The sequence below is a fragment of the Tauraco erythrolophus genome, chromosome 10 (genome assembly GCF_009769465.1).
Source record: "Tauraco erythrolophus isolate bTauEry1 chromosome 10, bTauEry1.pri, whole genome shotgun sequence".
Classification (NCBI taxonomy): Eukaryota; Metazoa; Chordata; class Aves; order Musophagiformes; family Musophagidae; genus Tauraco; species Tauraco erythrolophus.
In genome coordinates, this window is record NC_141474.1 from 24437263 (window position 1) to 24463534 (window position 26272).

General features: G+C 53.5%; 1 protein-coding gene across 4 annotated transcripts in view; it reads left to right on the forward strand.

Annotated features, from left to right (window-relative positions):
• The window catches only part of RNF220 (ring finger protein 220), a 221567-nt gene that overhangs the window by 118417 nt on the left and 76878 nt on the right, over positions 1–26272 (forward strand). For all 4 annotated transcript variants that reach the window (XM_086617583.1, XM_086617584.1, XM_086617585.1 and 1 more), the window contains one exon: positions 17674–17803. In XM_086617583.1, coding sequence (XP_086473709.1) covers positions 17674–17803 — 130 coding nt within the window. The remainder of the gene's footprint in view (positions 1–17673; positions 17804–26272) is intronic.

Below are 26272 nucleotides of genomic sequence, written 5' to 3' on the forward strand. Positions count from 1 at the left end.
TTTCCTGTGAAAGAGGTGAGGTCTCCTTTCAAAACAGGAGTGGGAAACTGAGGGAAATAGGTAGTATAGTGGGAGCATGGAGGAGAGAAAGAGCGTAGGGAATACAAAGGCAGGATTTACTGGACAGAATAACAAGAAGAGAATGGAGAGTAGTTAGTCCTTCTCCTGTTTCTTCTCCAAATTCTGCATCTTTCCTACACAGCTCAGCCCTGACTAATAATCTTAATTAAGTTCTATACTGTAATTCCTTAATACCTTCCAGATAGCAATATCCCAGGGTGATTCATATCTTAAGACCGACAAATTTCACAAGTTTATCATAAGACTCTCAGAATTGTTTATTTTTTTTCCTCTTTAAAGTGTCAGCCCCTGTGATATAAGAAATCTCAGTTCTTATAAGTGGTGATATAAGTGGTGATATAAGAATCTCAGTTTTCCTTTCAATAAATAGCAAAGGCATGCTTTGAGCCCTGCAGACAGGGCAGAAAGCTTGACTATGTGCTGCGAGCAGGGTCCTTAAAATGTAGAGACCAGAAGGCAGAGAGGAAGATGATCACAGGGTTGTGGAGCTGTAGGATAATTTAGGTTGAAAGGGACATTGGGAGGTCATCATACACTTAATTTCTGGTGCATCTCATACTTAAATGGCAGTTTTCATTAGCGTTTTTAGTATAAAATAAATAAAACATAGCTCATAGTTTTGTGTGAACTATATATACTGTACATCTCCACATTGTGAAGTATAAATCTCCCCCGAGAGCTCGGCTGCCCCTTTCCCCTCCGGCACACCCAGCAGCTCTGACCGGAGCAGAAGGAAGGAAAACCAGTTGTTGGGAAGGAGCTGGAACTGCCTGAACTGAGACCTGCTGGGGACCAGCACAGGGCTCCCATCCCACCTCTGCCCAGGATGTGCAACCTCGGCAAGTCTTGTTTCCCTTCCACACCTCCCTTCTTCCCACTCAAATACGGGGGTGAATAGACACTTTTCTTCTGGAGAAGTATTTAAGAATTAGACCTTATTATGGTAATGTAGAAGCTGGGGAAAGACGGAGGAGGCATTACACAGGATTTTTTTTCCCTTCTCATTAAATGAATGTTCTCCCAAGCCGTCATGCCCAGCCCTTGTGCTGTGCTGGTACAATTGTCTCTAAAAACTGTCTGATTTTTCAAGAAATTTCTCACGAAACAGGCACTTTCAGAAAAATCATAAGAAAGCAATCGTTTCCAAATTGGTCATTTGGGACTCAAATTACTAATCTAATACATTTTTATGGAGGGTTCCTGAAAGGTTCCATAAAACACAGTCTGTGAAGCTGCCCAACTTGCCAGCCCTCCCCGTTTGACAAATCGAACTCAACAATACCACTTTGCAGCTCAGGTTTAGGGCTCACGAAGCCGCCACCGGAAATTGCAGCATTTATATTTCTCCATCAATAGTGCCTATCTGGTCAGATTTTTAAATTCCCTGGGGTGTTTTGTAGGATTGTGGGTTTTTTTTGCCTGTGCTGGATTTTTGTATTGGTGTCCAAGCTGCAACGCTGATATTGGGGCTATTTGGTGGGGGGAGTTGATCTGGAACCTGCTGCTAAACATCGGCTCTGGCACTGCTGGGAGGAGTCGGCAGGAGGATGGAGGTCCGGTCAGGCAAGGAGAGGACTGGGAGCCAGAGACTGAGTTTTTATTATTTATATTCTTTTTATTATTTATATTCTTTTTATTATTTATATTATTTTAGTATTTTCTTGTATTATTTATACTGTTATTTATGTTTTTCTCGAGGCTGTAATTAGATGGGGCCCCTATAGCCGCGGAGCACTGCACACAGTCCCTGTCCCGTTGAGCTTAAGGGCTGAACAGAGAAGGGAGACGAAGTATGGGAAAGATAATTTCTTTCTAAAACTGAGGGCTCAAAGCACAGGAGAATGAGTGAGATCAAAACAGGCAGGTCTCTGGTCCCGAGTCCTTGTGTCGTGTCACAAGACCATACTTGTCTCTTTGCAGCAGATTTTTGGGGAAACAGGGATTTTCCAGCAGCCACTCATGGTTATGAAGCGTCAGCCTCCCCACACACAAGGCACTAATCAAATACATGTTAATTATTATCTGGCAGATGCTGATGGCCGGCTGAGTGCCGCCTTGAGGTAGGACTAAAAAAACAGCGCCTCTCTGATCAAGTTTAATAAAATCCAAAATAAAATTCCGTGGGTTGACAGCCAGCTCCTTCCTCATGCTGGAGAGGCAGCACCCACCAAGGAAAACCAAGCGGCACGAGGCCAACACCAGCTCAGCTTGCCAAGAGCCCAACCAAAATTGCTTTTCCCCTTTGATGTCTGGTGGCAATTTTCTTTTCCAAGATCTGCCAGTCAGGAGCAAGGCAGGAATGTGGTTTTGGGGAAGACTTTCTAGCAGTGTCTGCTTCTTCTTGGTCTGGCCAGCACAAGAAGGTGGAGGGGCGAGGGAAGGAACAGGACAGCCCAAGAAAGATACAGAAGGCTGCTGGGCTGTGGGCAGAGATGGGATGGAGAGGCTGGGAAGAGAGGTGGTACCTCTGCCTGCAGCTCAGCGCCTTTGACATGGCTCGTGGAGAGGGGATGGGGACGGTGCTGCGCTGACGCTCTGGCCCCAGCACCTCGGTTTGAATTTCACCCTCCAGAAGCGCTGTGCGAGGTGGTCTGACGTGCGACAGGCACCGTGCAGGCAGGGAGGGAGGGGACTTCCCCACAAATCCCGTGGCACCCGGCCACGTCCTCGCCTTGCAGCCCCCGGTGTCCTCCGGCTGCGCGTCTCCCTCCGCGCTGCTACAGCCGGCTGTGTGCGGACATGTTCCCCTCTAACGCCTCTGAGGGGGCCTGTTACTGTTTATTGGGTTAGCGTGTAGTTTTCTGCTGCCATTACAGTTTTACTGTGAGGATAATGCACAACGTGTAGTCAAAAAGTAGAGCTGGAGTTGCTTTCAAGCCAAAGACGGCCGTTTTGGATATCGGCTGGGGCTGCGTTGCAGAGGGGAGCCGTTCTCAGCCAATTCTGCCCGTGGCGGTCTCCCACGGGCGACGGGTATGGGCTGGCAGCCCCTCCAGCACATCCTCTGGGCCACAGCTCCCCTGGGGAGTTTGATGCCAGCGTCCTGCTCTTGTGCAGGAAGGATAGTTGCATGGCTTCCTAAACAGCCATGGCCCCACAAGCAAAACGGACTTTATTATTGTGCTGTTTCATTTTAAAAAAAATAAAAATCCATTTATTAAAATTAATAAGCAATGTGACATTTCAGACCAAAATTTCTTCCTATTTCAAAGAAAACTTCCACACCAAACTCCAAGCCAAGGCAAAATCAAAGAGGACAATTTATAAATGAAGCAAAAAGTAAGGTGAAGCAAGAGTTGCCCTTTAATCCTGGCTGTTGCCGCACAGTCAGCAGCTCCTGCCTGTGCCGCCCAGGCTTGGGTGACGGTGCCAGTTCACACCAGCTCTGCCAGCACCGTGTCCCGCATGGCTGATCCTCTTGCTGGAGATGCAGGTATTTTTATTCCGGATGGGAAAACCTTCCTTTTTCCCTGCTCAACCTTTTTTTAGGCGCATGTGATCAGCAAGATGCCCACGTGTTTCCCTCAGAGGGGCTGCGTGGCCCGTGGAGATGCATTTCCCGAGCTCAGCCCTGCCTTGTCCCTGTGCATGAGGCTGTGCAGAGCAGGTCCACCCCCCCAAAAGCTGCACGCACCAGCCTGTTCTGCCTCCGTCCCCACCGGGCAGAAAAACCACCAGCACCCGTCCCTCGCAGAGGGGTGGAGAGGTGTTGGGCTACCGTCACAGCGCGAGGGCCCCGCACAGAGACACGTGGGCCCACGGCAGATTGGGGACATGGCTTCTTGCTCCACTGAGCTGGAGGTGCAGCTCTGCCGACCCCCTAGTCCTTCCCACCGCCCTTCCTTGAACTCCCTCCAGCCACCCCACAGCTTCACAGGGCGCGTGTGCTCTGGCTCTGTTTTGCTTTCATGGTTCACACCTCTCCCCTGCGGGGCCGTTCCCCCTCCGGCTGTGTGCCATGGCTGCCTGCCACGGTGCACCCGCCCGGGATGGTGTCTGATGAGCTGTTTGGTTTAGCCGGAGGGAAGAGCCAGCCACCGGGGCGGGAGCCGCGGGCGGCCATGACAGCACGTCTCCCAGCCCACCGCTCGACAGACTTGGATGCCGAGAGGCACGGAGATGCCAAGTGCTGAACCTGGCTTGAAGTCCATGAAGTTGCATGGACTTCAAGTCCGTGAAGTTACCCAGCAGCAGGGTAAGAGGCTGAAGCATCAGGATGTGTCCCTGCCTTGTGCTGAGCATCCCTCTCCAGGGAGGGGAGGCTCTCAGGGCAGATTTCACCTTGCGCGAAGGGGTCACCAAAAGACTCGCGCAACACTTAAATCCCACTTAAGCACTCCGCGCCGGGGCGAAATTAACTCTCTTCGCAGAATAAGCCATCAAGAAAAACTGATCTAAAAATCTACGCTGGGCCACAGCTGAGCCGCGCTTCTATTAGCAAGTAAAAAAATATTTCCCGTCCTTGGAGTTAAATGAGCCAATAGTTCAATCACGGAGCGAAAAGCAGCAATAGAGACGAGGATGCTGAGTGCCTCAGGTATTGGCAATCTATGCGAGAATCACAATAAGCAGGGCTCGCCTGTTTTCCGTGTTTAGCAGCAGTGTTATTCAACAACCTATTTGCAAATGCCATCTTCTAAAGTCCTTTTTTCCCCCCCTCGTTAAAGTTGCAGCGATAATAGGGCGATTACAGTGCAATAAGCTAAACGCAATCCAATTATGGCATCACGGCCGGTTTTAGATCTTAAAAAAAAAAAAAATCAAAGCTGTTTAAGTTTTCTTATTATGCACATTAAAGGCAGGCAGCAGGGTCTGATCAAAGACAATATCACCCCTGTGCTCCCCTGCCCGCCTCCTGTCCCTGCGTCTTGTCCCCCCTCTATTCATTAGTGGTCACAGCTGTGCAGTCGGCCAATTACTTGGGCATAATAAGTACATTTTGCAGTAAATTAAATATTAATTAGTCCTTGGCAGGTTGTTTTGGTTTTTCTTTTTTTTCTTTATTTCTCTCTCTCCACCTGAAAATGGCGGAAAGGATGTGACACTGTCATCGCCTGTGTTGGAATGTGGGTGACACTGGGGGAGGCTCTTCTCCGCTCTCCATCCCTGTGCTTGGTCTCCTCTGCGGTGGCCTGTGGCGAAGTCTTTCCTGCTCTTCCTAGAGGGTTCACTGCTGCTGGGCCAGGATTTGTAAACTCATCCCCAGCTTTGACGTTATCTTCTTCTCCCAACCCAAGCACATCCCATCTCTGCCTGTGTTCCCCCTCCTGCACGCTCCAGTTGGGCACCCAGCTCTCCGGGGCAGGGCATCATCCCTCACTGCCTGTGATATGCCTATGAGAGTGGCCTGGAGGCAGCAAATAAATCCGTGTGGGGATTGCCTGGCCATGGGAAGCGTCTTCTCCATGAGACGTGAGGGCAGGTTGGCTGGTGCAACCCTCTCCCTGGCAGTGCTAGTGGGAGAGATGCTGTCTGGTCTCCTGGATGTGCCTGCGAGGCCTCATCCTGCTCTGCTCCTGCACAGCAGGACCTCAACCCAAACAGGGTGCCTAGTCCCAGGGGATGAGGAAGAAGAGTAGGCATGGGCAGAAGGATGTGGCTGAAGAGCGACTGTCGTACAACCCAGCGTCACTGCTGGCCAAAGCAAGTTGTCCCTATGAAGACAGAAATTTTTTACAATGAGGGTGGTGAAACACTGGAACAGGTTCCCCAGGGAAGTTATAGATGCTCCATCCCTGGAAGTGTTCAAGGCCAGGTTAGATGAGGGTTTGAGCAACCTGGTCTAGGGAAAGGTGTCCCTGCCCATGTCAGGGGGGTTGGAACTAAACAATCTTTAAAGTCCCTTCCAACCCTAACCATTCTATGACTGTACGATTTTCCAGTTCAGTAACAGATCCCAGGCAGGGTGACCCTTTGAACTCCCAGCCAGGGACTCTGGAGACAGAGTGACCTTGTCTGGCTTTGCCTGTTCCCGTGGAAGTCAGACCACCTTGAACAAGTGCAGACCTTGGGGAGAAAGCCCTGCACACTGTGGTCAGGTGAAGCCCAGATCAGATCCCAAGCGTGGATCTGCTGGGAAGGGAGGTTCCTTAAACCGAGCCAGGTGGGCTAGTTTTGATGTCGTCAACATATCAGCATATATGAAAGTTTAAAGAATGAATGTGAATGCAGTGGAAAGGAAAAGTGGATGAGAAGAGCAGCTAAACTCTGCATAGGAGAGTTGAGAACCTGGCATGGAAGAAAGACCCGTCCTTGCTCTGGAGCTCCCCAGGAGTACTGTGGAGGCTGGCACAGGAGCCCCTGGGAGCCCTCAGCAGTCAGGACAGGAGGAGAAGATGCTCCAGTTGCTCATCCGTATCCTGCTGGCTAATTCTGGTTGGAGCCGCTGTCTCTGTTGCCTGGGCTGTGCCTCCCTGATGTGCATCATCACCTTTGCTCCCTACAGCCAGGTAGGAGCCTGGAAACAAGGAGACAGGGTCTCAGCATCCCACCCACCACCATCCTTCTGCCCTGGCACCGGTGTCAGTGCGAGCAGAGGAGAGAGCTTTTCGTGCTCTCTGTTCTTACTAACGCTTTCCCAAGAATTTCTGGGGCAGAAATGAGTTATGTTAGCAAAGCTGGAGTGATCTGTGCCTGTCAGCAGATCCCAAGGTAAAAGGTTCCATTTGTCCAGCTCTTGGATTTACACTTTCCTAACAGCTCTGCGGGCTGCCTTGTGATGCACCGTGCACCAGTTCGCCCCTCAGTGCTCTTGAGTGCAATTAAGTTGGGTTTTTTTGTTGTGCTTTTTTTTTTTAAAATGTAATTTGACAACATGCAGGTTAGGTTTGTATTTTATTTACAGCTTTTACTTGGGGACCAATAAAACCCCAGCTGGCTAATGTGAGATCTAAAACTTGCATCTCACTCTTTGCCTTGGATATCTTTCTATGGTAAACTATTTATTTGCGTTTCATCTTGTACGAGCTCCTCTTTCCATGCTGAGAAGCCGAGAGCTCCAGGGGCTCTTTGAAGACTATTTGCTATAGGATAGCAACTGGAATTCTCTTTAAACATCCGCGCCTGCTTTGTCCTACAACTGGCCTCTTGGTGTCAACACGCAGTTTTGTGCGAGTTTCCTGTGCAAAGCTAACATTTGCACGCTCCCCTGGCAATTGCGCTTCCAGATCCCTCTTGTTCAAGCTTATCCCATCATTTATTCTTGCAAGCATGAGCAGCAGTCACTCCACGTGCCAAATTAAGGCGGCATCAAGGCCTCTTTTAAAAAGGAAGATTTAAGCAGGTTATGAATTACCGCTGCGCTGCTCGGGTAGGAGGAACATGCTGCATGACCTGCGCGACTGGTCAAAATGGTCCATGTTTAGATGGCAAGTACACGGTCCCCCTATCTCTGAGCCTTCAGCTTCTCAGCACGCAGTTAAAATGCCACAAACCCTTCTCGGAAAGTGTTATTCGACAGCAGAATGAGGCGCACGCGTGCAAAATCCCAGCACATTTCAATGTCGGGCAGTCAGACATCTCCACCTCTGAGCATCCCCCGGACACCGACCCTGGCGTGCCAGCGGAGCATGTGTGAAGGGTGAGGTGGCATCAGGCTAGTGACACAAATCACGCTAAAAATGCCAAATAGCTGCGTTTACATGCATTCACAACGCGAGGGTCGTGCTCTTGCCATAAAAAGGAAGATGAACCCTGGCGAGATGGGAGTGATGTTCCCAAGGATGCCTCTGGGAGGGAAAGATCAAGAACCGATGCTCGTAATGGCCTCAGCTGCTGAAACAGTCAAAATAATAGCAGGGTGGAGAGGATGTTGGAGGGGGTAGATGCAGGCAGGGGAGCCGCGAGATGGGTGCCCATCGGGTGCGGGTGCATCTGTCCGGTGACGCCCCAATGTGCCCGTTCTCCCCAGAGTGCTGCAGGTCTTCAGTGTGCGTGTCTCAACATCCAGCCCCCTTCTAAATCCCAGCAGAGATTTCTGTCATGTGGATGGAAATGGCCAGGACAAGCCCTGGGAAAACACAGAAGGGAAAATATTTCCTTTCTCTCTGGTGTTGTATTTCCACTCCCTCCATTTTCCTTTCTGCCCTCCCTTTGCCATCTCATGGCTCTCTAAATTCATGGAAGCTCTTCCTCAAGGTGAAATGAAGGCTCTGGGCTGCGTTAGGTAGTGCCGGGGGGGGGACGAGGGTCAGGGAGGGTTAAGCAGGGAGGGGGCAGTGCAACAAGGCGGCCTGATCTAGTGATTAAACAAAGGGATTCAGCCAACATGTGTAAAATTAAGTGATCAAGAGTTGATTACAGAGTGCATTGATTGTGTACTGATGGATTAAACAGAGTCGTGCTCGGGATGCGATTTTCCGAGCTGGGCACGGAGAGCGCAGGCAATTGACGTGTTGGCCAGAAGGACTCGCTTCTCCCAAGCCCTGGCTTTTATACATTCTCCGGATAAATCTGCAGAGAGGCCCATGGAATTATAATCGATTATCCATTTCTCAAAGTCACTTAAGGGCCCTGAGCTACAAGCTAAAGTGCCGGTGCTGCGAAGAGGCATTGGGTATGCGCCGGCATGTGCAGGTGCTGGCGCGAGGGGAAAATGTGGCAATGACCCTGCGTGCTGCAAGCTGATGAATCTATTTTCTTGTAGGAAATAGTTTTGACAGTTCAATATCTGTGTTTTCGATATGTGCCCCACACACCCCCGAGGGAGGAGAGGAGAGGAGCTGGAAAGTGGGGGGAGGGAGTGGGTGGGAGGCAGGGAAAGACTCTACCCTCTCACCCCTTCAAATTATAGGCGGATCAGTATATCACCAACTTAACAGGCTGCCCTCCAAGTCAAGGGCATGGAGACGTGTGGCTGCCTGCGAGCATCCGCTGCGGGGATGGGATGGGGCTGGAGACCACCTCACTGGGCTGTGGGGGACCCACAGCAAGCCCCTGGCCCGCTGGCAGCAGGGTGGTCCTCAGGCTCTCATTTCCCTGCCAAGGGTGACAGCAGAGAGCCAATTCCAGGCTGATCTTCTCTCTCAGGATGCAGCCAGATCCTTCAGCGAGGACCCAGAGGAGCAGGAGGATGTCGTGCGAGAGCTGAGCAGCTGCAGGCTGGTGCAGGATCGTCCTTGCAGGTTTTGCTTGGAGCTGGGATGTGCCGTGGTGGGATAAGGCTGGGAGGGAGAAGCCCCTCCAGTGCTCCCCTAGCCCCTTTGCAGGGCTGTTGCTCCCGCTCACAACTGCATCCTGGCTTCTGGTATGGATGAAGCAATCAGGGCATGGTGCAGACCCTAAAAGCGCCTGCAGCATCAGACCCCAGCTCTCTTATGGGCTCCCAGACAGAGATGGGGATGTTCCTATGAAACTCCCACCTTCTCTATTTCCCACTGCTGTTATTTTTTGGCAGCTAAAGAAGGTGTTTTGCTCCAGGTCTTTCCATCCCAAGAACCGATGTAGAGCATGGATGATCAAGGCATGCTTTGGTGATGCAGCTACACAGCTCTTCCTCTCTGTCCTCTCCCACCGGGCCAGCAGGAGAACCAGCTAAGCAGACTGGTTCAGCAAAGGCCAAAATGTGACCTTTCTAACAGCAAACAGGGCCAGAGGCCAGGCTCACTGCTGAACGTCACCCAGCTGCCACCCCTAGATGCAGAAGCCCAGGCATGCCGGGTGGCTGAGGAGGAGGAGGAGGGATGGTGATGAGGCAGAGCTGTTCCCCGCACTTGGTCCAGCCGTGGCGCAGGCAGCGAGAGAGCCACAGGGTCTACTGCCTGGCTGGGGAGCATGCTGGCCTCCAGTACCTCGTTTCACAAGCCCCTCCATCCCACAAGAACCTTGAGATGGAGGGCAGCTCAAGGATGTGGGGGAAGGAGGTGGACTGTGCCCTGCGAGGTGGCCCAGGCTGGTGGGACAGAGCTGTAGGATTCCCCCAGGAGTATTTCTGCCGTTCTACGTTCACTGAAGCCAGGGACTCCACTGATGCTGGAGAGACCCAGCTGCTCCCCAGGACTTGTCTGTTTTGGAGATGAGGCAGTGGGGTTGGAGGAGGCTCCAGTTTCACTGCCAGGGCAGAGGATGGGTGGCAGCAGGAAGGTCCAGCTCTGTGCTCCTGAGCTTGCCCAGACTCATACCAGCACCCATCAGAGAAGCTGGAGCAGAGAAGGGACCATCCATCTCTGTCCCTGATCTCCGCTGTCACAGTTTGGTCCATCTCCAGCCCAGTGTGGGTCACGGCCAGGCACCAATGTGCTTCCCCAGGCAAGGAGGACAGCCGGAACAGAGGCAGTGCAGCCCCTTGGCTCACTCTCCATGTTTCTCTATTTTTCTCTTGCGAAGCCCAGGGAGATGTTTCTGCTCTGGTCTGGGCCGAGGAGCAGTGCCATGGTGAGACAGGGCCACAGCCCTTCCCAGCCCTCCTCTTCCTCTCTCCCTTCCAGGTCCCCGTCACGCTCTCCCTTTCCAGCTCTCCTGGCGGCCCACGGCCCTCTCATCGAGGATTCATTGTCTTGTCAGCCTCTAGTTAGCCAGCATGCGTGCGAATCATAAATTACCCCGCCCGGGCCTCTGCTATGCTTCAGCACAGACAAAAAAATTGCACTCCATCACCGTGTCTCCCGGCTTTTAGTGGTATTGATCAATGCTGCTCCCTTCCCGCCCCCCCCCTTTTCATTTTAACCGAGCCGGTTAAGTGCAGTATCTTATTTTGTGCTGGGACAAATGAAAAGAATATTAGCAAGGGCTGAAATATATCTCTTTTTTATCTCTCTGCTACTTTTTTATTGAATCTTTCTGAGTAGGTGGCTTTCCGCAGGATGACAGCCTCATGACAGGCTCCTCATTAGAGCCGAGACAGTAATTGTGATGCATTTCCCTGCGCGGCCTTTTCGCTTCTCCCCCCTCTCCTGCCTTTGCTCCTCTCTCCTTTTCCCCTGATTTGTAAAGTGATTGGATGTACAGACTCGCTCAGTTTCTTAAATTATCGCCCAGCTCAATCTGTCTTCCCCTGCCCCGCACCGGGCAGGCCGTGATCCCCACGGATGAAGAGCCGGGGCCAGGATCACAAGCAGTGGGGTTGGATGCTCGGAGGGGCTCCTCACCTTTCCGCACTGCCAGGCCACCAGCTTCCATGAGAAACGTGGTGCTGGACCCGATGGGACATGTAGGAGCTTTCGAAGAGCCCAGGGTGCTGCTTGAACTCGCATTTTTACTGAGCGGCCTGTGGGATCAGCTGGGATCCCCAGCTGGCATTTGGCAGCAGCATTGCATCAGTTTACGCTCCAGTACCCATCTCACCTGGAGACAGAGATACAGGAGCAACTCTTTTCTTTGGAAGGAAATCAATATTTTAGCAAGCTTTTCTGCCTCAGATGCCTCCGTAGTTCTTAGCCTCAGGAGAAGCAGGTATATTTGCTAAGCTGCTTGGCAGCCCGGACACCCTACAGGGAGCAGTGCCAGGCATTGGGCCCTCAGTGGGGATGCAGGGGGCTGAGTTCAGCTCTTCACTGCACCCCAGTTTGCTCATGAGGTTGTAGAGGTCCATCTGTGCCTCTCTGTGTTCTATACAGTTGTATAAAACCAGCTGTTGCACATCCCTGTGCTCCTCTTTGTTGGATTTGAGGCAGGACTCACTGTGCCCATGCTGTGTCCAGCACAGTCTGAGTCCGGTTTCTGCCGGTGCCCCACGGCAGCTTTGTGCTGCCATGCAGGAGGGGAGAAGAAATGACTCCTCAAAAGCCTTTTCTTACATGAAAAAACACTTTTCCAGACCCTTGCTCCCTTCCTGCATGCACAGACCTCCAAAACGCAGGTGCTCCAGGGAAGAGCAGGTCTGTGCAGCGCGGGGGAAATCCTTGGTGATACAGCTGTGCTCGCTGCACTGCGGGGTGTTTGCAGAGTTAGGTTGTGCTGCAGATGTGGCTATGGCCAGATGCTGAACCAAGCTGCAGCATGCGAACCTGGAGTCACCTCACTGCCTGTTGCCATCCCCGGCACCCAGCTCTCCACCACCCTGTGCAGGGCAAGCACAGGAGGGGCTGGATCCAGGGCACCCAATCTGGGCAGCAAGCTGAGGTCTGCATCCTGCACAGACAGGGAGGAGCCTGAGGAATGGGAAAGGAAGGGTCAGGTTGTGCCCTGACCTCGAGCCATCTCCCAGTGCAGGCTTTTTAGGGCCACATACCATTTGGCCCCAGTTGAAACCAGCAGGATCCAAGGTGGTGCCCAGCAAGTAGGATGCAGCCCCATGGGGATGGCACCCAAGAGCATACCAGGGAGATGAGAGAGCAATGAGCAACGTTATTCCTGCTCCCTCACTTTATTCCCAACCCCTTTTTGCCTTTGCCATTATTCTGGGGTGCTCTGCACTGACACACGACCATCTCCGCCTTCCTCGCCCCATGGTTGTCATCCTCCCCTGGCAGCCCTTTGGCTGCCACTTACTGTCAGGCTCTGCAAGCCTCAGTGGCTGCGGCATGGGCTCGCCAGGAGAAGAGTGAGCGTTTGGCTATTTCCAAGCTAATATGGGGCTTGCTTTGAATTATTGTGTTTTGAGCTGGAAGGAACGGAGGCTTGTCACACGAGATATCTGCTATCAGTACACAAATAACAGCAAGCCCATCATCGAATGGAAAATAATCGCCGCGGAAACTGAGTTGCGGGGGAGCCGGGAGGGATTATTACAGGCGCTGGCAGTGGCGATGCTGTCAAGGAGCTTGTGTCAGCACTTCCATTACCACCCACCTGGTTCCAGTGCGGCCTCCGAAGCGGCGCGCGGGGCCGCGGGGCCTCAGCATGGGGTCATTTCTATTCAGAAGAGTTTCAGATCAACTGGCTTTGATTGGATTTAAATGATGGAGTGTTTAAGAGGGAGAGAGAGGAAATCGGAGGGCGAGATGGAGGGAGGTGTCTCGGAGGAGGGGGAGTTTAGTACTCAGACAAGTGGAAAACAGTGTGAGAGATGGCAAATCAGGAGTTGGGAGAGAAGAGCTGATCCTCCCGGGGGCAAGTTTCAGATGGCCGCAAGAAAGGACGGCATGGAGAGATGCCCCAAAACCCCAGGCAGATGCTCTGGCATATGCCCAGGGAAGGGCTGTTAGGAAAAAGCAAGCACGTCCCCAGCGGAGAGCGTGCCCCATGGGTGCTCCCCACTCGCTGCCTCTGCCGGTGCCCCCGGTGGTGGCCATCCCTGCTAGGCACCTGGCTGTGCAATAAGTCGTCAGTGGAGACGAGTTACTGAATTATAAACAATTTATTCCATTCATTTGGCAGATTGCAGAGCTGCTGGGCAGAGTGACCCCTCACGCCTCACACACTTGGCTCGTTCAGGATGACTTGGGAGCGTCACTTACTCCGTGCTGTGCGGTGACAAGGGGCTGCATACGTCATGCTGTCGTGGCTGTCGGTGGGCTGTGTCCCTTTTTTCTCACTTAAATGCTCTCCAAAACATCTTCCCCCAGTCTGCTTGCGAGGAAAAGGCCGAGCTACCCAGTCCTGGCCTGCAAACACCTCGTGATGCTGTCAGCCCTCTGTCCCAGGGCACAGACACAGCGGGAGCAGGGATGCTTCTGTGCCTTTGTGCCTATTCGGTGCCACACTCACATCCCCAGCTCCTGAGCCCAGCTCCCAGCCCAGAGCCCAGATCCTATTAGCAGACGCGTCACGGGGAATTAGGCCTGACTCAGAGGACTCAGGGGAATTGTGTTGGATTCATATTGGTGTAACAGAGGGCAGAATCTGGCCCTCGATCCCCAACGGGATCGGGAGGGTTCGGTTCAGTCCCCGCCTGGGCTGGGATCCATTCGCAGATGCTCTCCGACAGAGCCCATGGACAAATTACTCCATGCAGGGGTGCGTCTGCACCTCAAGACCTCTGCTTTCAGAGCAGGAAATATTCAGTTTCAACACTTGGAGTTAAACGTTTCTGCGGAGCCCAGGAGACCATGCAAACAGCGGGAGCACCAAGGCTCTGCCTTTTCATCTCTCTGGCACTGGCGAGCAGGGGGTCGGCAGCGGAGAAAGCACGGCAGAGCCGAGGAGGGTAAACACTGGAGCTGAGCCTACCAAGTAACCAGAGAGCAAAGGGGAGAGAGAGGGGCAAAGAAAACAAAAACACAGCTGCCAAAAAACAAAAGCCTGAAAAGAGCCATTCAGGGTCTCCCAGGAGCGGGTTTGGCACAGAGTGGGGAGGGAAGAGCCGGGAGCACTTGCTGCTGGGGCGGGCACAGGTCCAGCATGCTTGGGGTCTGGAACCTTCGTTTTGCCCTGGGCAAATCAATGCTCTCCGCTCCCTCGAGCGGGGCGAGCACCTACGCCCCAGCGCGCTCCAGCCGCACATGCAGCGCAGCATCCTTCCCTTTTTCGTGGGTACCAGGATGCCCCCGCTGTGGAGAGGAGAGGTGGGATGTACGTGTCTCCCTCCACCTTTGCATTCACAACCAAAGCCCAAGGACTTGCCATGCCCATTCTCTCCCTCTCCGTGACCCAGCATCCCACGCCACAGAGCTGGGTACCGCTGCCCGGCATGAGACACCGCAGCGTGGGCATGCGCCAGGCCCTGGGGCACGCTGCGGATGCGGCCGCCGCTGATTTGGGGAGACGCATCCTGCCAGCAGCCTCTGTGGCACTGCAGGCATGCAGCGGGGCGCAGAGCTGGGGAGGCTTGCGTGGGTGTCCCACTGGCACAGGAAACCATCCCTCCCTTCTGCCTGTCACTTGTGCTTAGCCCTGCTCCTGCAAAAACCTGGTTGTCAGCCCCTTGGGCCGGGAGCCAGGGCTCCTTCTGTCTCCTGCTTTGCAATCTATATGTCAGGGACTTGGCTGCGTGTCCAGGTCCCTGTTCTCCTGCGTCTCTGGAAGCCCTTGCTTCAGCACGAGCACCAGCCTCCCACGCTCACTGGAGCAAGGGGATCTTCCCCTACTGTCACAGGGATGCGGGGTGACAGCTGTCACATCCTTCCTTGGCACAAATTGGTCGCCGTATCATTGGTGTAGCTGGTGGGTAAGGCCATCGCTGCTCATTTCTTGCTGCTGGCCCACGCTGGGGTTGGCAGCGGCCATGGAAGGCAGCGAGGCTCCTTCCCGTGGCCCAGGATCCCTCCCAATTGCCCCGGCTGTTGAAATCCAAAGTCCTGCCTGCTTAGGAACATGCACTTCATGGAAAAGCCCTGAAGAACAAGCAGGGAGCAAGGACCTGGGCATGCAGGAGGTTAAAAAAGCCGCCAGTTTGGTGCAAGAGAGCTGGTCCCCAGGAGGGACCACAGCTGCACCTCCCGATCCAAGGCTGCCCATCCCAGCACCACGGTCCAGAGCTCTCCATGAGCTCCCCCAGCAAACACACAGCCCTGGGCTCCCTGGAGAGCAGAGACTCGGGGATGCTCAACCTCGGGTTCACCCTCCAGTGCCTCTGAGAGCATCCCTGTTCCACCAGCCCGAGCTGTGGGGGGCAGGTGGGGGGCTCGTGGGTCCCACGGCGGTGGCCTGGGCTGGGAGCGGGGATGCAGCATGGCAGGGCGGAGGGCAGCCTGTTTACCCATCCATCTGCACACTCCACAGTGGGGATCCAGCAGGATTTCCCGTCCACTCAAAGGCTGCCTGTTTATTTTGGGAGGGAGACTCAGACGGCTCCATTGTTTTGCGGCAAACTCGCGGTTATAAATAGCAGGTGGTCGGGGACGCTCCTGGGCTATTTTGGGCCCCTGCTACACAAAAGTGGAAAAGCTCCAAGAGGAAGGTGGAATTACTGAAATGCCGACCTTTCCCGCAAGGGTCAGCGGGTGCTGGTTTGTTTGGGTTTGGGTTGGGTTCTGGGCATTATTTAAACACGAGGGAAGGAGGAGAGAGGATGTTCCCAGTTGCACGGGCTACACGTTGCGTCCTCCCCAGCAGAAGGGTGGTGGGGATGCAGAGCCGAGCTGCCTGGGCTCTGTGGGGGCTCTGCCCGGGAGCCGTCAGGAGCAGCTCAAGTCCGGAGGAGAGATCAGCTGGGTTTCCCACTTGGCTCTGCAAATGAGAGAGTTCCCAGTGGCTGCAGGAGCTGGAGACAGGAATTGCCCCGTAGCGCTGGCTGGCTCCGAATTGCCCCTCGTGCCTCAGTTTGCCCCATCTCCTGTAGGGAGGCTGAAGAAAAGGGCAGGCAACGTCCCAGCAACAGCCCTGCTCCCACTGGGCACGTATACTGTGTCCTGCTGGGAGGCAAGGATGAGCCAAGGTGACTCTCAAACTTATTTCAGACCCTTCCTCTTGTTAAATGCCTGCGCCAGGCACTTATACAGGGAGCAGCGGGGACCCAGTAAAGCCACTCGCACCAATGTTTTATACTTTGAGAAGGTCTATTCCTTTAATGGGGATTCATTTAACTGGGCTCTGCCATCGTTAGGAGCCATAAAATGACACCTTTTGGCTCCTGATTGGAAGGCCATGGTGCACGCAGCCCCCTCGTATCCAGCACCGGCTGCTTTATTGTGCATTACTGCCTCTCACTCGGATTTAACCAATTTGATCCATGTCTAATACATAAATAAATAATCGAGCAGGAGGGTTCACATTAGATGACAACAGGCGGCTATAAAGCATGTTTCCCCCCACCGGAGCCATCTGAGCCGGGCTCCGCACGCCCTCTCATGAGCGGAGCTGCTAATACAGCTGGGAGAGGGGGGCCTGGAGACCCGCGGGCTTCTCCGGTTTATTGAAACTTCATTGTTTGCTTTAGAGTTTTATTTTATGTTAAGTAGATGCTGTATATTCCTTACAGAGGGGGCAATAAAGTTTCCAAGCTGGAGGAAATTGGCTTCGGAGAAGGGAGTGAACCAGGGAGCTGTGGCTGGGCAGGGGAGCAGCAAAGAGGATTTGGGGTGAGGAGGGTGAGAGGCAGTGCCTCGTTTCCACGGCAGCCCTAGGGGCTCAGCCCAGCTTGGAATTGGGGTCCACAGGCATCCCCAAATCTCACTCAGAGATGATGCAGCCCCAGGGGGCTCGGGGGGCTGTGGAGTTTGGAGCTACTGGTGATTTGGGAAGGGTGAGGTGCCCCATCTCAGTCCAGGGACAGGGTGAGCAATCCCCAGTGACCGCTGGGGCAGCTGTGACGAGCATCCAGACCCGCTTCCTGCCATCCACAGCCCAGCTCCGCAGGGTCTTTTCTGCCTCCCAACTGTTGTGTGCCCATGGAGAATTGCCCTGCCCTTTGCAGGGGTCGTCCTGACCCACCCTGCTTCAGGAGTGCCAAGGAGGATGAAGACAGCTCTTCTTAACTTAGTATTGCTGGTTAATAGGAACAGTGAGTAGTGTTGTATCATCCATCTGCCCAAGTCACGCAGCCTGCGCTGCAAACTGGAGAAGCCAGAGTTGCACAGGGTCTGTTGCTTCTCTCCCCATAAGACTGGAGGGCCTATGGCCAAAGCTGGGATGCTCTTGTGCCAGTTTCTCTCCTGCTACAGAACAGAGACAGTCTCTGCCCCAAGGATCCTGGGACGGGGAGAGAAACAGGGCTATACTGGGAGAAAACCCCCTGGTTTCAGACCTCAGCTAGGATAGGGACCAGGGCAGAATGCAGGCGATGCCAATGGCAGTCGATCAGAGTTAAAGCTTTCTCCCCTCTTTTCCTCCCTGCAGGCAAAAAGAAAGCGACTTTGTTTGACAGCCAGGCTCCGATCTGCCCCATCTGCCAGGTCCTCCTTCGCCCCGGGGAGTTGCAGGAGCACATGGAGCAGGAGCTGGAGAAGCTCACCCAGCTGAACATCAGGTAAGCAGCTCCCTGGGGTCCACCAGCATCCCCGGGTCAGCCAGCCGGGGCACCCACAGATGGCAAAGGAGATGGTGGTACCCACAGCTACCAGATACCGGAGATTTAGTGCGAAACGTTTCCCTGGTGTTCACCGCAATGGTAGAGAGGGGACAAAAATGCCTCCCGGAGACACCTCTTTCCCCAGGGACGTGTGTTCAGGTGAGCAGCTCTCATGTTGCTGATGTCCCGTGATGGAGCAGGACTGCAGCAACGGTGTGTGCTGCCCCTTGGCTGCCTTCAGCCCCCTTCTGCTTCCCCAGTGCAGCAAAGTCCCCTATTTAAAAAAAAAAGAAAATAATTGCATTTTAACTGCTAGCAGTTATTTAGGAAATGGCTGCAGCCAAGGGTTGGCAGATCCCTGCCCCTGCCTTAATAAAACTCGGCAGCCTTGGAAAAGAGCGTGTTTATTTCAATTATTAATGAATTCCCCGGTCATTAAAAGGTGAGGAAAAGAATCAAACGGCTGGCTAGAAGCAAAGTTGCGTCACCAGGTGGTAGGAGAGGAGGGAGAGCATATGTGTGTGTGTGTCTGTGTCTGTGTCCGAGGGCAAGGGGGTGCACGTGGCTGTGCATGGTGCAGAGGATGCAGAATATGTCCCTATCCAGCTTGGATCTTCTTTGCAACTGAACGACAGCCATTGCAGATGAAGGTAGAAGGAGGGAGCTTTAACTAGCGAAATAGAGACCTCCCCAAATGGGTCCGGGCTGAGATTTCCCAAATTTGGCACCCACAGCCTCAGGCTGAGACCCTCATCCCCCATGCATCGCACGGGAAGATGGAGAAGGGGCGGGGGGGGCAGGGAACAGGCAGCCCATTTATTCCCCGCGACACCCGGTCCCCTTGCGAGTGTAATTTATGGTGTAATTTGGGCCGCATCCAACTTAATAAAGGGCCACTGCAAATTAGTGAACAGGTTTAAATGAACAGAAGCAATTAGTGCTCGGAGGAGCCCATCAAAGAAGTTGGGCCAATATCAGAGTGAAACTGAAACCATAAGCCAGGAGCGGAGGCTGACTGGCGCGAGGCGGTGATGGGAAGGTGGCGTTTAATGGGAAAGGAAAGGAAACCCTAAATCATAAAGCGTGACAAGGGCCATTGTGGGCCAGCTGACAAATGAAAAAGAATGGCATTATTCCTTTAAATAACAGCAGCAGTTAGAGAGGAGACAGCTCTCCCCGGCTTGCCCTCGCTTCCCCGGCCCACTCCTCTCAGCCACGCAGGCAGCGAAGAAGAATCAGAGGTCTTTATTAATTATTAAATAACGACTCCCTCCGCAGTATGATAGATAACGTTCAATCTAGTCGATGGATTCAGGCGATGGAGGCTAATCTGTAACACAGAAGCTCTGCCTGGGGACGGTCCCCGCCAGCCCCAGAGGGGAGCGATGCGAGGGCCAGCCAGCAGCAGCAGGCAGGGCGAGCAGGGCAGGCAGAAACAGCGGGCAGCGGGACGCCAGCGGGTCGGGCTCCTGCGTGCGGCCTGGCTCCAGCGAGGCAGCTCAGTCCAGCGGATGGTCCCATCTCCCATTCCCCCACCTTTCCCGCCTGGAGGAGCAGGGAGCGAGAACACATCAACAAGAGGAGAGAGAAACTAATAATGATCTCAAATAACCCAATAAACATAAAAATAAAATGTAGGCCTATAAACGTGACGGGCACCGGCAGCCCTGGCCGCTCCCTGCCAATACCGACTCGTTACCGAAATGGCTGAGCAGCTGTTACTTATCAGTCTGATGGGGAGAAGCGAACCGGGGGGCTGCTTTCCAAGGGCCTTTTTTTTTTTTTTTCAATTTAAAGAGGATACAGCCAATCATGGCTTGTGCTGTTAAGTTTTAATAAACCTTAATGATTTGCAACAAAATCATAAATTTCCAGCGCTCGGGGTTAGGAAGGCAGATCCCCTCCTGCCCGCTGAGCCCGCAGCACTGGGGACTTGGTGGGCACCGCATCAGCTACCGCCACGGCACCGGGGCTCCCCGCTTGCTGGGGTCTCCCCTGAGGCTGCGCGATCACGGGGCTGCGTGGCAGTGTGAACCAGCCGAGATGCTGCTGTAGGACTAGGTCGAGAGGAGCAGAGAGGCTGGTGGAGAAGGAAGGTGGAGGGGCTGCCCCATGCCATTGCCTCCACGTGGGCTTTTGGACATCACTGGAGCAGGGAACTGGGCAGCGCTTGGAGGAGGGCAGGGGATGGGAAGGAGGAAAGAGGCTTGTCCAGGCGATCACAGGAGCTTCTTGGGGCTGAGATATAAGGGAGCTGTAGGAGCCACCTGGATGATGCTACCCATGGTCCCAACTCACCAGGAGCCTGAGATTGCATCCTGCCCACACCAGTGCACCTCTTGGTCAGCTGGCGGGGATGGGGTTTGTTGTCCCCCAGGGACAGGGACAGCCCTTCTTGTCCACAGGCGGTGCCTGTGTGACCATCCTGGCCTCAGGGTAGGAATATCTCAAAGTCTACACAGCCAGAGCATCACACAGCAAGGCAGGAGGAGCTGTGCCAAGCCATGGGGCAGCACCCACCCATGCCAAGGGGCTGTGTATACCCATGGGACGGACACTGGCCATTGGACCGGGGACAAACATCGCTCAGGAGGATCCAACCCTGGTGCAGGGTCAGGCTTTCCCTTGAAAAAGCAGACTTGAGCGGGAACAAGGGACCTGAGTTTTAAGGTCTTCTGCCTTCTTGGTGTGTCCAGTCTCCCAAAGCACAGGGAGAGACCTGCTTGTGCTTGACCCACAGCTCCTCCACCCAGCACAGGTCCAGCCGAGCCCCGTACACAGCTCTGCGCGGCAAGGCTCGGCTCTCTGAATGCAAATTTCATTTCTGAGCCACTGGCGCTGTTTCAAGAGCCGGCAGCCTCCAAGCCCTTCTCGGTGTTACATATGTAACAGCCTCATTGAACTTGACATGTCAAATTCAGGCCATTTGTGCAAAATCTCCCTTTAATAATACCGTTTCATTTCGCTCAAATGAGACTTGAATGCATGTAAAATGGAAAAGGATATTTAAGCGCTAACATTAGGCAGATGTCTTGCCAGAGGCCGATTGAATATATGAGATTTTGAAGTGCTTAACACGTTTTCGGTGCTCCCTCTTAGAATATGTCACCTGGCTTTCTTTTTTCTCTCCCTCCTTTCTTTCCCCCCACCCCTCTTTAAGTGAAGGATATAAATTGAAAGAAAACAAAACTACAAGCCTTGGTTTTATGGGGTTTAACTCTTGCCAGGCAAGACCATTGGCGTTCCTCCTCCAAAGAGAGATTACCTAGCAGCTCACCTTCGCGGAGCACTAGCACAAAGCAGCGGGGAGCGGGAGGCGGGCGCGTGGCAGCCCCCAGCACTTTGCAGAAGGGATGCTCTCCTTGCTCTGCATGTACGGCTCGGAGAGCAAAAGGTGCCGATCCCCAGCTGAGCAGCTAAGTGCTACCAAGGTAAAAATAAGAAATAATAACAGCGACTCTCTGTGTATGCCAGTGCCCTGTGCCCTCAGCCAGGCTGGTCCCTGCAGAATACATGAATATTCCTGGCTTGCGTGCATGAAGCTTATCCGTGTACTAGATGCCGGTCTCCTATCCTCACTCAATTTATATTCACTTGTTTTCCACCTCATCCGTATTAAAGGCTTGTGATAAAGCACATTGGAATGTGAGACTTTTTCTGGAGCTGTCAATGGCCCCAGCTTGGAGCTGCTCGCAATGCTTTGGCTGCAGATGCATTTCCCCAGCCCACAGCCACCCGGCAAGCACAGGCAGGCACAGCGCTCGAGAGCAGCACCCATGGGTGTCCGTCAGGGCAGGCATACACATGTGTCCCCGTGCACATAGGAATGTGCCCCTGCATATGTCACTGCAGGTAAATACTACGGGCAGAGGTAGCTGTGTGCAGGGGGACCCTTAAAGCCTGCCCGCTGCTCCCCAGGCAGTGACTGGAGAGGACAACCTGCTGCTGGTGGGAAGGCTGGGTGAAAAAGGGGCAGGTTTGGGACTATGGTTTGAGTTTGGGGTGAGAGGGAAGATGAGTTTGAGGACAGAAGACGAGTAAAGGCGGCAGTAGGAGCTGCAGAGCCTGCCTCAGCTGATGGTCCCACAGTGCTTTCTAGAGTTTAGGGAAGAAGCATTTATTGGCCATATAAAAAACCTTAGGAAGTCACGTTACAAATATTACAGTTGCTGAGTCAAGCACTTGAAGGTTGGGAATGTGCCTTCGGATGCAGTGGTTTTAATAACATGACGCTCTGTTCTTGAATATGCGGTGCTCTTTTTAAAAGATTTATTTGGCAGGGGGCATTTTTATTCCCCTGCGTGACAGCTAGCAGATTCTTCCTTGCATTACCAGCAGCAAACCTTTGCTTCAGAGCTGCGATTTCACCTTCCCAAAAGGACGAGGTGTATCATTATGGCTATGGAATGATCCAGAGGATGGAGCGGTGAGTCGGACCATGCCAGCTCTGTTACTGCTTTTGCAGCCGAAGTATGGTGCGAGCTCAGACAGGGCTCTCTCATCTCTTTCCCCTTTTTTAAAGGGGTTTCTGAGCTTAGCAGATGTAGCCAGCAATAGCCTCATGCCATGTTGTAATATTCCCTGTGCCTGCTATGGCATCCTGGGGCTGGGCACAGCGGTGCAGCCACCCAGGGTGCTCAGCGGGTGCCTCCGGGGATGAATGTGCTTGCGTGGGCAATCTCTTTCTTCACTTTTCTTCCTTTCTTTCCTCCGAATTGAATACTTAATCTGAGCCTATTTGTGTTTTAAAGCCCATTCCCACCTGTTGGCTCTTTCCAGCCTGGGGTAGCAGCTCTCATTGCTCCTTGCCACCATGCTGGGAGCGTGGGGACACATCCCTGCGCACCCAGCACCTCAGGAGCTACTGATTCTCCCTAATGATCTTTCTGGTGTGTCTGGGAATAATTTCTCTTTTGACTCTCTGATTATGAAACATTTCCTGGAACACAGAGGGCACCAGGGTCTCTCACCTTGGTGCAAATGGAAAGTGCTGCCGGTTGTTTTCTGGTGACCTCAAAGATGCTGTCGCAAAGAGGAAACCAAACAGCATGGGGCAAAGAAAGGCAGAGCAAGCTGCAATGCGAAGGCCTATTTCAAAGCGGGTGAAATGCCCAGATAGGGATTTTAGCTACATTCTTGGAGACAGCTTTGATTCATGTCAGAGGAAGAGGGTCAACCATGGGACTGTGGTGCTCCAGCTCCTTGTGCACCTCTGCCCAGGCTTAAATCTTCCTTCAGCATCCCCTGAAGCTTCCTCTCCCTCGTGTGCTCTTTTCCTCTCACTATTCCTAATCCTCCCTCCCTCGGCAGCTGGGGTGGAAGCAGAAAGTGCTGCCTCAGTTCCTGGCACTGCGCTGAGCATCCTCACCCAGCTGGAGGGAGTTCAGCTCAAGGTTTCTTTATGCAGAGAGGCACAGCGGTGGCTCTCCTGGAGGGACAGAGGCAGCTCTGGGTCCGGTGGGATAAGAATTAAGGAGGAAGCTGGCAATATAGCTAAAACATGAAGGCTGTGCGACCTTGGGAGATGCAGGGTCACTGTCCTTGAGAGATGTCTCCAGGCACCTGGAGACGCATCCTGGGTTTCACCTCCTTTCGCAGGTTGCTTTCCCAGTGTTTTGTGATCTTTCTGATTAAAGTCATCCCGTGCTGTCTGCAACAGAGACTCCTGGTGATGGACAAGGAGAGAAGCACACCATCCCTGTGGCTCCCACATGCCCAAATGACAGGGGCTTTCTGTGTTACTCCTGGTCAGAATAAGGACCCAGAGCAAGTTGCGAGACGTGGCTCTGACCCCTCTCCTGCTCAGGGAACACAGTCTTTAAATATGGCTGCTCCTCGCGCTGCCCCAGGCAAGGGTTTGCTTCATTTCAGCGGGATCTGCGGAGTGCCATGTTGTCCCAAAGAGCCCTTGGAGGAGACCTTCCCGGGGCTGGTGCGGGCAGCTGCTCTGGGTAGGGCGAGCAGCCGTGCTGCCACGCTCGGCAGGATAAATAGAGTGTGTAAAACCTGAATTAGCTCTGTTGTCGTGTGTCACAGCAGGGTCATGGCTCTCGCCTCAGGTCTCCTCAATTTATGCCTGGGGACTTTGACTTGAGGGCCAGGTACTTCCCCAGACTTCTTGTGCAGCAAATCCAGCCTCCCAGTGGGTGAGATCCGAGACGTTTTCGAGCAAGAAAGGTTTTTTCCCCAAGCTCTTCTGCAATACATGCTGATTCCCTTCCTTGCATGTGTAGACACCTGCGAGCACTCCGGAGAGCGCAAGGAGCCCTGGCCAACAAGTGAGATTGCGACCAGGGAAAAGCAGGAGTTGCAACCTCCCACTCCTCAACTTCTGTCTTTTTTCTTCCTTCTTTTTCCTCTCTTCTTTTTCCACCTTCTTCTTTTCTTTTCTCTCCCTCTTCTTCCCTCTCCCTCCCTCTCTCCCAACCCCCCAGTATCAAGGCGACATCTCCAAGCCAAGTACTTTTAATTTCGCCCGTGGCCCTTGCTGACACGGTGGATATGCACAGCAAGTTAAATTCCCGCCTGATCAATAAAGCAGAAGCAGTGTGTCCGACTGGTCGATATTTTTTTATCTGTCTTCAGCCCAGTCCTGCTGATGACAGCCCCCTGCGCTTCAGCAAAGGCACTCAAGGGCATCGGGCTTTGGCAACACAGCTCTTTTTTTTATTTAAATTAAAAAAAAAAATCCAGATGCCTACAAAAAAAAAAAAAAGTTCACGGAGTTTGGCCTTTGCTTAATAACATTTTATGATTTATCTTAATTTTTAATTGAAAAAAATTTGCGAATTAATTGATTTCTGGGACTTGCCAATTAACATTGTAATTGGGTGCATGATAAATTTCGAGGGAGCATCATTTTTCTCCCTCTCCCCCTTGTCACCGAGAAGGGGAATCACGAGGGCAGCTGCTTCCTATCTGTACGCCCCACGCTCCTTCCCAAGGTGCCGCTGCCCTCCTCCCCCCTCGCCACTGTATCTTAAAGAAGGAACAAGAAAGCTAATAAAGTCGTGTTATTAGAGTCTCGCCAGAGGTGACCCCTCAAGGCATAAATCGAGGCTGGGGAGATGCTGGGGACAGGTACTATTAAGTGGTTGACAGTGTTCTGTGCCGGCGGGACTGGGTGCCCCCCGGCAGCACCCTCTCCCCGGGCCGTGGGGGAGGCAGTCCTGGCACCCCTTAAGATGCTCAACTTCATTACCTGTGATATCTCCCCGTGTGCGAATCCTGGCATACGTGATCTTCCGAGCCCAGCTGCTCCCCGGAGAGGCCCGACTACAGCACCGAGTGGCGGGTACCTGGAAAAATGGCTGCTTTCCGCAGCACGTGCAGGGACCAGAGCCTGTCCCACAGCCGATGTCCCCTGGCAAAACCAGGCTGGGGCAGGGCTGGAGCTTTGCTCTTTGGGGCTGAAGCACAGGAGGGGTCGTTCGCGTCCTGCTCTGTCCCGAGCTCCCCGGGAAGTGGGTCCTGCCCCACGGCGGCAGCAGGGCGTCCCATGCCACCCCACAGCAGAGGTGTTTAGTGTGGGACCTCAGCTCCAGGGTCATGGGTGTCCAGATTCAGGCATGGATGCATCTCCAGGTGCGTGGGAAGTGGCATCACCTAAAGCTTTCTCCGGCAGCATGGCTCAGGTCAGATTTAAATTAAACACACTCTGTCACTGGAGAAACCTGCCTGGAAGCGCCAGCTTCTCAGTGATACCTGAGCAGGGAGCAGAGCCACCTGCCACTGCGAGGCTGGTAACAGGGTCATGTCCCCACATTGGGTGTGGAGAAGAGGGCGAGCTCGCTGCTGCCAAAACGAGGAGTGAGGACACGGTGCGGCACCAGTGCAGGGAGAGAGAACAAGCCACACCTGGGGGACGAGGATGGAGAGTGGGAACGCCAAGTAAACTGGTGGCTGGCGTCCCTAGCGCATCTCCCACCCACTTCACATGCTGCCATGGACCACCTCATCACAGCCAGCTCAGGTGTCCCATGCACCATCTAAAGCCCATGAGCTTGGACAGGGCTTCGCTGTGCCATCCCACAGCCCCAGCTACACTGCGGTGTGCACAGAGGGTGAAGGACAGCAGCCTGGGTGGAGAATCCAAGGCTTCCCTGGCAGAGCTGTGGCTCTCCCCACTGTCCGGGACACCAGAAAGGCCAGGAGCAGCCCAGCTCCATGCCTGCTGGTGTCGGTGGCAGGGAACCGTGGGGGAACGGAGGGAAATTTATGAGGAGAGGAGTCTGTTTATTATCTAGCAAATGTGGTGCTGCTGATACCGTGGATTTATCCTCTTTCATCCCCCCTCTGATTTGTGTCCCTGCCCCTCACTGTGGCAGATTAATCATGGACAGAAAGGGAAGAGAGACCCTACAGCTCTCTCCCGTGCACTCAGAGGGTAAGGAATGGCGGCAGCCCAGACCCTTCAGCCACAGCTTC